The following is a 10,311-nucleotide window of genomic DNA, read 5'->3' on the forward strand; positions in this document are numbered from 1 at the left end:
AGGTGTAGTGAATTATTCACAGTTGTGCTTTTTAATGATGTCTAGCTGGGAGATTGACAGCAGCTGGGAAAATGCATGATTTAAAGCAAGAATCTTGGGCCCAAGACCCACTTTTAACCCAAAAATACTGGGGAGCCATTTCTTAGTCTTTTACCATATATTTGCATAGTGGTAGTGCTATGTATGAGAGCCAGTGTGGTGTAGTGGTTAAGAGCGGTAGACTCGTAATCTGGGGAACCGGGTTCGCGTCTCTGCTCCTCCACATGCAGCTGCTGGGTGACCTTGGGCTAGTCACACTTCTCTGAAGTCTCTCAGCCTCAGTTACCTCACAAAGTGTTTGTTGTGGGAGAGGAAGGGAAAGGAGAATGTTAGCCGCTTTGAGATGCCTTCGGGTAGTGATAAAGCGGGATATCAAATCCAAACTCTTCTTCTTCTTCTCCTGTTGTGATCCACCTTGGACAGGCTATGTCCCACTAGTGGGTCCCAATCCACCAGTTGAAGATCAGTGCTTTAGCAAATTAGAAGAATAAGATTGGAAGGCAGTTCCATGTGTTGAGTACATCAATGAAAAAAAAAGTGATTTCAGAGAGCAAGGATTAATGCCAGCAATCAAATTGACTTGTTGGAAAGGTGACTAGTGAGCCCGATGCTCCTGAGAATCTGAGAACTGAGGCTTTAAACTTGGAAATGGGTTGCCATTAGGGAGGGGGAAGAAACTTGATTCATCTTACATTTAAAGGCAAGCCTACCTAACTAGCTGTTTCCCAAACAATACATGAGGCAAAGTAGAGTAATCCTTAAAAATTCACACTTTTATGAATTTTGCAGTACAGTTCTCCAGCTGAGTAATGTCAAAAACATGTATGCTAGGCTAACGTTGTGTATACAAAAGTATGCATTAAGAGAATTGCTTTGCAAAAAAAAATGTGTATATTTGGGGAAATTGCATACAAGAATGTGTATGTTAGGAGTTCTTCACACTGAAATTCTGGTGTACAGTGGTATCTCGGGTTACAAACGCTTCAGGTTACAAACACTTCAGGTTACAGACTCTGCTAACCTGGAAGTAGTATTAAGTTAAGAACTTTGCTTCAGGATGAGAACAGAAATTGTGCAGCAGTGGCGCGACGGCAGTGGGAGGCCCCATTAGCTAAAGTGGTGCTTCAGGTTAAGAACAGTTTCAGGTTAAGAACGGACCTCCAGAATGAATAAAGTACGTAACCAGAGGTACCACTGTATTTTCATGTGGATTAAAAATAATAATCACAGACTGAATGGGAAATCAGTAAGAACTGAATTTAAGATTGGAAAAATGAGAACTTGCAAAATTTGCCCATCTCTAGTGGCCTAGCCTGAACCATGAGAGCTGTTCCTTTGTTAGTTGTACTTTAAAGAACAGTACCGAAAGCGAAATCTTTCCAGATTCAGTTTCTCCCATCAATCCAAGTGTTTGATGGGAAAGGCTATCTGGGGAGAAAGTGAGCCTTAAAAGGGAAGGAGACCTTTCAGGATATCGCAACCCTGGGAATAATCTGAGCCAGAGTGCAAAATTTGGGTTCTGAGAATGTTTGAAGACCATTTAGATACTTTTAAAACTGTTTCCTGTTCCTGCCTTGGATTTCTTCATATCCATCCAGCTTAGCTTGTAAACACATTCGGGGAGAACGGTATATTTCAAATACAAACAAATGGCTGGCTTTAAGTAAAAAAAAATTAAAACATTTCTGTGGTTTCTCCATAGCCACAGTAGGAAAATGTTCTTTCACATTCGCTCCCCTTGTTCCCTTGAAAAGTCGCACAACAGCTCAAAGTTTTGTGGACCAAAGCAAACTTCTTGGTCCCATGCAAACATGATCAGTAAGAAAGTCTCTTTCCACTCCATCCATCTAGAAAAAAGCTGTGCCATTCGTTGCTATACTGCACATTTTGTACAGCCAACAGGGAACATTGGTTCCTGAAAAGAGCAGAAATTAAGCACCCGCAAGAGAACTGGGTGAACTACATTTTATATAGCACAAAAGTTTGGAGAAGTTGCATAATCGAGAGCTTGTTTAATATGATTACCCACAAGGCTGCATTTTGTGATACTTCTGTTTATTTTTTCATTACTAGGCTGTATGTGTTGAGAATTCATGCATGGTTCGAGGAAGCAAAGAGGGAAGAAATGGATTTATCCACATTTTCAGGGAATTAATTGATCCAGCAGAGAAAACTCTACATGAAGTATTGAGATCGGATAAACGATTCAGGTAAACCATGATTTTTAACCGTATCAAAACTCCCTCCCCCCCCCCCAGCAAACTAAACAGAAAGATGAGATTTCAGTTATACACGCTGATACTGAGTGATGTTGAGAATCATTCTTTTAAAAATTCCCACCCTCAGTTTAACTGTTGTTGTTTTAGGCTTGGAGTGAAAATGATCTAAAAGGACAATAAAATCCGTAAAGTATTGTGAGTGGATGACTCTTGTCACCAGTTTTAGTGAATAGCCTGCCATCTGTAATTAGAGGTTTGGGGGATCATAAAATGAAACAATTATTTTAATACTTAGTAATTTAAAAAGCAAACAGTGGCTCATAAGTCCACAATGAAATTTTAAAAGAAAAGCTGGGGCTAGATCCCAGGGAAACCTCCAAACCTTTCAGACAATAGATAGATAGATAGATAGATAGATAGATAGATAGATAGATGGTAGATAAATAGATAGATAGATAGATAGATAGATAGATAGATATAGATAGATAGATAGATAGATAGATAGATAGATAGATAGATAGATGATAGATAGATAGAGATAGATGATAGATATAGATAGATAGATAGATAGATAGATAGATAGATAGATGATAGATAGATAGATAGATGATAGATGATGATAGATAGATATAGATAGATGATAGATAGATATAGATAGATAGATAGATAGATAGATAGATAGATAGATAGATATAGATAGATAGATGATAGATAGAGATAGATGATAGATAGATGATAGATGATGATAGATAGATATAGATAGATGATAGATAGATAGATAGATAGATAGATAGATAGATATAGATAGATGATAGATAGATATAGATAGATAGATGATAGATAGATGATAGATAGATAGATAGATAGATAGATAGATAGATAGATAGATAGATGGATGATAGATATAGATAGATGGATGGATAGATGATAGATAGATAGATGATAGATAGATGATAGATAGATGATAGATGATAGATGATGGATGATGGATAGATAGATGATAGATAGATAAATAGATAGATAGATTATAGATGATAGAATCTTTATTTGCATCAGCCGCAAGCCATAGCAAAGGAATCAAATACAATAAAGTTCAGACTACAGTTGGAAGGGAGAATTCCAGTTCTAATGCTGTATTGATAGGAGAAGCAGCATCTGTGCCAATTTTCCTTATGAGTAGCGCAAAGATACAGGAACTGTCTTGGTACTTGCATTTTGGAGCTCTCAATATATACTACCTCTAAATGTACTTTGGCAGATATATTGCGTATGCATGCGAATGTCAACTATTATCATGATCAAGTCCACGAAGCTGGAGGCAAGACTGCAAAATATTTTTTTAAAAAACAACAGCTATAATGTTCTCCAGGAAAAAAATCTGACTAGGAGAATGAATCATTTATTGCTTTCCACATTTTCCAGCCAGAAATGTCGGAGGGTATATCAGAAAAAGAGAGTACTATATTTTCACCGCCTTGCTGTTCGTATCTTCTTGCTGGTTGCTCCTATCCCAGCATGCTTGTGGTGCTTTTTCTTTCTTTAAATTCAAGGAAAAGAGGGAAAAGATGAAAAGCAGCAGCCTTGCTGTTTATGTCTGAAACATCCCAGTAGAATTCAGTCACGTACATTGCCTAAATATAGCCAATATAGCACCCTCTAGATGTTGTTGGACTATCACTACCAGAATCCCTGAAAGTTGGTCATTCTGGCAGGGCCCGATGGGAATTGGAGTCCTACAACAAACTGAGGACACCATATTGGTGACCTCCCATCTGGACTGCTGTAATGTGCTGTATGTGTGGCTGCCCTTGAAGATGGTCTGGAGCTGGTAGCTAATGTGGAATGTGGCTTCTATACTGGTAATGGGGGCAGAAAAAAAGGGACAATGTATCACCACACCTGAATGTACTGCACTGACTGCCAGTGAGCTACTGGGCCCAATTCAAGGGGTTATTATTAGCATAAAGGTAAAGGTAACAGACCCCTGACAATTAAGTCCAGTCGTGAACGACTCTGGGGTTGCGGCGCTTATCTCGCTTTACTGGCCGAGGGAGCTGGTGTTTGTCCGCAGACAGTTTTTCTGGGTCACGTGGCCAGCATGACTAAGCCACTTCTAGCGAAACCAGAGCAGCACACGTAAACACCGTTTACCTTCCCGCCGGAGCGGTACCTATTTATCTACTTGCACTTTGACGTGCTTTCGAACTGCTAGGTGAACAGGAGCAGGCACAGAGCAACGGGAGCTCACCCCATCGCGGGGATTCGAACCGCCGACCTTCCGATCGGCAAGCCCTAGGCTCAGTGGTTTAGACCACAGCACCACCCACACCCCTTATTATTAGCATACAGAGCTCTAAATGTTTTGGGACTCAAGCAGCAACTTACCTAGTGTCAACCATCTCAGACCCTCCAATTGGCAGGTGGGACCTTGGTGGTGTTGCCACCACCGGGAGCTGCCTAGTTGGCGTTGACCCATGACAGGACTTTCTTGTGGCAATTCCCCGTTTGTGGAATGCCATTCCTGGTGAAGTACACCTTGTTTCCTTCATTACTGACTTCCAGGAGGAATTCAGAAATATCCCTGTTTATCCAGCCATTTGATGGCTGAAAGACAGAGTTCCTGGCAACTCCTGAAATCACTAGTTGCGTGAGTAGGTTTTAAATAATAATAATAATAATAATAATAATAATAATAATAATAATAATAAATTTATTTATACCCCGCCCATCTGGCTGGGCTTCCCCACTCTGGGCGGCTTCCAACAAAATATTAAAATACAGTAACGCATCAAACATTGAAAGGTTCCCTAACCAGTTGTAAACTGTTCTGAAAATGTTTTTGAAATATTTTAAACTTGGTTTTAGATATTTTTTGCAGTTTTTTAACGCTTTTAAAAGATCATGATGGTGAATATGATGATGATGATTGATGAGTTTGCCACCCTTCACTCCTTCATAATATGAATCTGTCTTTAGGGACACTCTTCTGCCTGTGAACACCTTCATCTGAAACAATAGGACAATCTTCATGCAGAAACTGGGCAGTTGTTAATTGTTTTGTGCTCTCTTTTCTTCCTCAGCACATTCCTCAGCCTAGTGGAAGCAGCAGACTTAGAGGAGGTTCTTTCTCAACCTGGTGACTGGACCTTGTTTGTCCCAACTAATGATGCTTTCAAAGGCTTGACTGAGCAGGAGAAACAGACCCTGATAAGTAAGTAGGTCACAAAAAGAAGATCACAGAGCCAGTGGCTTCTCTGCAGTAGTCCTTTTCAATGTTGTGAGCAGTGCTGGATTTACGTATAAGCTAAACAAGCTATAGCTTAGGGCTCCACTCTCTCGGGGGCCCCCAAAAAATTTAAAGGGGGAAAACACTGGATGTACATTTCCAAAATATAAGATAAAAAACAAATAAAATAAAACCTACATACAGCCACAGTGTTTTGTGTTGTGTAGGCTCCTATGATGTAGGTAATGGGCTCCACCTGCTAGCTTGCTCCCTAAAATATCACTGGTTTGCTCATTAATATATACAGGGTTGTATTTCACTATTAACATACTTCTTCTTAATGGTATTTCAGTTCAACAATTACTTGATAAAATACATATTATGTACAAATGGCTTTAGATACCTATTACATCCACATATTACCATATATTCAGCAACAAAAAACCAGTGTCAATTTGTTTTTGATGAAGGACAGCTGGACATATAAAGGGCCCCATTACCTCCAGTAGTTTAGGGGATCATCAAACCTAAATCCGGCCCTGCTTGTGAGAGATGGTGTATGATTTCTCTTGCCCACTTTAGCTTCCCGAAGTCTCTAGGACTGAAAAGAGGAAGACACCTCTTTATTCTACCAAGTTCTATAGTAGCTGTGGTTGTCTATTGCAGAATAAAACAACAAAGCTCCTGTTTGGACATTTTGATACTAACCATTAAGCCTTTACAATACAATACGAATCTTTACTGCGTTCATAGACCAGAATTTAAGCCTTTAAAGATCCTTGACTTTTCTTGGAAAAACTTCCACTTCCTACAGACAAAGTGTATTCAAATAATAAGTGGATATTTTCTGAGAATACATGCTTCTGACAGTCACAGCAGGAGTAGACAGAATATGCATTTTTAAAAACCAGGCAGAGTACACAGCAGAGGATTCCAATACACACGCAGTCATGCTGAATTGGAAGGGAATCAAAAAAACAATGACAGTGAGCCAGGCAGATTTACGACCTTAAGCCTGGCGATCGAGAACAGTGATGAGAAAGGGGTGGTGGTGAAAAGTTTATGAAAAGATCCATATTGAAGACTGCTTGTGAGTGATCACATGCATGGCGGGAAATGATGATGATGATGATGATGATAATTTATTATTTATATCCCGCCCATCTGGCTGGGTTTCCCCAGCCTCTCTGGGAGGCTCCCAACAGAACATTAAAAACACAGTAAAAGATCGGGGCTGCTTTCAGATGTCTTCTAAAAGTCAGATAGTTGTTTATTTCCTTGACATCTGATGGGAGGGCGTTCCACAGGGCGGGCGCCACTACCGAGAAGGCCCTCTGCCTGGTTTGCACATGAACATTAAATGAACTTCATCACCATACCTACTCCTGAATGATTTGTTGTTGTTTAGTTGTTTAGTCGTATCCAACTCTTTGTGACCCCATGGACCAGAGCACTCCTGTATTCCACTGCCTCCCGCAGTTTGGGTCAGACTCATGTTGGTAGCTTCAAGAACACTGTCCCACCATCTCATCCTCTGTCGTCCCCTTCTCCTTGTGCCCTCCATCTTTCCCAACATCAGGGTCTTTCCCAGGGAGTCTTCTGTTCTCATGAGGTAGCCAAAGTATTGGAGCCTCAGCTTTAGGATCTGTCCTTTCAGTGAGCACTCAGGGCTGATTTCCTTAAGAATGGATAGGTCTGATCTTCTTGCAGTCCATGGGATTCTCAAGAGTCTCCTCCAGCACTATAATTCAAAAGCATCAATTCTTCGGCAATCAGCCTTCTTTATGGCCCAGCGCTCAAATCCATACATCACTACTGGGAAAACCATAGCTTTAACTATACAGACCTTTGTTGGCAAGGTGATGTCTCTGCTTTTTAAGATGCTGTCTAGGTTTGTCATTGCTTTTCTCCCAAGAAGCAGGGGTCTTTTAATTTTGTGACTGCTGTCACCATCTGCAGTGATCATGGAACCCAAGAAAGTAAAATCTCTCACTGCCTCCATTTCTTCCCCTTCTATTTGCCAGGAGGTGATGGGCCCAGTGGCCATGATCTTAGTTTTTTTGATGTTGAGCTTCAGACCATATTTTGCGCTCTCCTCTTTCACCCTCATTAAAAGGTTCTTTAATTCCTCCTCACTTTCTGCCATCAAGGTTGTGTCATCAGCATATCTGAGGTTGTTGATATTTCTTCCGGCGATCTTAATTCCAGTTTGGGATTCATCTAGTCCAGCCTTTCTCATGATGAATTCTGCATATAAGTTAAATAAGCAGGGAGACAATATACAGCCTTGTCGTACTCCTTTCCCGATTTTGAACTAATCAGTTATTCCATATCCAGTTGATACCCGTGTTGAATTTCAGGGGCCTGTGAATAAGATATACACAAACTGTTGAAATAAACAAATCAACAATACACTAAAATCCAGCCCTAGTTGATAATCTCTTGGATTATTCACAGTCTACTATGCCTTCTATGAAACTCTGAACACTACTAGAGGCAACAACCTTGTTACTGTGTATTTATTTTATTTTTATTTTTTCAAGGGTGAAAGAGCCCCTGGTCTTGTCAGAGGTTCTTGATCCCAGCTCAACTCTCTGATTTTCCTTGTGGATGTGGAAAAAAACCAGATCTTGAATTTAGGGCATTTTGTTCTGGGATAAGGGATTAAAAGGTAAACAGATTCTCTGTAGCACAAAAAAATAAAATAAAAATAAACAGCTCCCCTGTAGGAAACTTTACTTGCCAGTGGAAAGGCTTGGTGAATCATTGATCCAACCGTACTTATGTCCATCACTGATTTGCTTCCACAGGGGACCAAAATGCTCTCAGGAATATTCTGCTTTATCACTTAACTCGAGGAGTTTTCATTGGAAGCGGATTTGAACCTCGTGTGACCAACATCCTCAAAACTATCCAAGGCGGCAAATTGTACTTGAAAGTGGTGAGTATTGACAGTAACCTTTCGACAAGAATTATTAACCCTGTAATTTAAGTTGAAGGACGGAGACAGTATTCTGAGAGATGTGCGAAACCTGCCAAGAAATTTCTCTGATTTTGTCAGAACTCTTTTGGCTTCACTTGCAGTCCCTAAAGCGTTTTGCCAGAAGAGGATTTTCTAACATTGCCTTACCATGTGCATTCCGCTATATAAGATACTAGACATTATAATAATATTTATTTCAACTGTTTGGAAATGTATTCTCTCTTTTTGTTGTTTACCTTTATTATTTAATCCTTAGGTGAATGACACTCTTCTGGTGAATGATTTAAAAGCAAAGGAATCTGACCTTATGGCGACCAATGGTGTGATTCATGTCATTGACAAGCTCCTGTATCCCGCAGGTGGGTTGTGGATTATTGTAATGTATTCACCCATGTTCCTTAGACCATTCATGTGCTGTTTTCCAATCAAAAGGGAAGCAGGTTTTCTGTAGCATCTGACCATTTGGTAAATTGATTCAGTCATCTGCACAAATCTCACCTGATGGTAGATGAATGAACATTACACTCGTCTCCTATCTCTGAGCGGTGCCCCAGAAAAGCTTTGCTGTCGCCTATGTTATGGTATTTTTAGCACACAAAGAGCTTTTCTATTTCCCAGGCTTTTTATTCTTAAATATTTTAGCAGTTTTCACACTATTGTACTGATATAATTCTCTGCTGCTAATTATATTTTAGTTCTTGTTTAGAGCTGGTTTTCTTTCGCTTTCGAGTTCTGTTTCATGTTGCATTTTATGGTTTTAATTTTTACTTAAAAATTACCCAGAGATGGTAATTTAGACGGTATAGAGTTGGTATATAAATATTGAAAAGAAATAAATGAAGCATTTAGCTCTCTGGGACAGAAGTACTTGAAAACGCAATATTTATGTTTATAATTACTCTGAGGAAATGTGCATTTGAGAACTTTACAATCCCTTTCTCCTGTTTTCCAATTCAAGTTATTCATATATAGGGCATAGCCGAAACATTTTACTGACTTTCCATTTTGAAGAAACCAGAGTATTGCTTAGGATTTTCTCTCTGTGTTAAAATTATCTTTATCTCACCATACTTTTTTTATCTTTTTCTTTATAAACAAAAACGTAGATGTACCTGTTGGAAATGACCAGCTCCTCACAATTCTGAAAAAATTGATTAAGTACATCCAGCTCAAGGTATGTTCTATAGATTGCAATTTGTGATAACACATAGAGCCAAATCTGAATCACACTGGTGGGTTTATTTCCACTGCTTTTTGTCCATGAGGCCAGAAAATATGTTTGTCATAGAACAGCAATGTCAGTGAGATGTGGGGCAGTTAGCCATCCAGCAGATGCCCAAAGCAGAGAGACATCAATAGCTCCTATCCCACAAAGCATATCTATTTCACCAAATGTTGATGATCATCAGTTCCATGACGTTCTTTTCCTGTTGCCTACTAAGCATCAATACACTTTGATGGCCACAACCGTGACAGTGAGGTGGGAAGAGGGCTTTGCAAATAGGATCCATGCTCTTAACTCCACTTTTGGACATCCTCCTGGCTATGCAATGAACATTGCTCCATTGCACACTTGCCTCTTGTGGGGTTGGCGCACCTGAAAGAGCAAGCTAGGGTGACTGTCCATAAACTCGACTTTGACATGGGTGCCAAGAGCCCTTAAGGTAAAGGTAAAGGGACCCCTGACCATTAGGTCCAGTCATGACCGACTCTGGGGTTGCGGCACTCATCTCGCTTTATTGGCCGAGGGAGCCGGCGTACAGCTTCCGGGTCATGTGGCCAGCATGACTAAGCAGCTTCTGGCGAACCAGAGCAGCGCACGGAAATACCGTTTACCTTCCCGC

At 40.1% G+C, this 10,311-nt stretch overlaps 1 protein-coding gene across 31 annotated transcripts in view; it reads left to right on the forward strand.

Moving 5' to 3' along the window:
* The window catches only part of POSTN (periostin), a 53,226-nt gene that overhangs the window by 23,562 nt on the left and 19,353 nt on the right, over positions 1 to 10,311 (forward strand). For all 31 annotated transcript variants that reach the window (XM_083593089.1, XM_083593064.1, XM_083593086.1 and 28 more), the window contains exons 11-15: positions 2,113 to 2,249; positions 5,339 to 5,469; positions 8,295 to 8,425; positions 8,724 to 8,826; positions 9,574 to 9,641. In XM_083593089.1, the coding sequence (XP_083449215.1) occupies positions 2,113 to 2,249; positions 5,339 to 5,469; positions 8,295 to 8,425; positions 8,724 to 8,826; positions 9,574 to 9,641 (570 nt within the window). The remainder of the gene's footprint in view (positions 1 to 2,112; positions 2,250 to 5,338; positions 5,470 to 8,294; positions 8,426 to 8,723; positions 8,827 to 9,573; positions 9,642 to 10,311) is intronic.

The sequence above is a fragment of the Podarcis filfolensis genome (genome assembly GCF_964270895.1).
Source record: "Podarcis filfolensis genome assembly, chromosome: 17".
In the NCBI taxonomy this organism is placed as follows: domain Eukaryota; kingdom Metazoa; phylum Chordata; class Lepidosauria; order Squamata; family Lacertidae; genus Podarcis; species Podarcis filfolensis.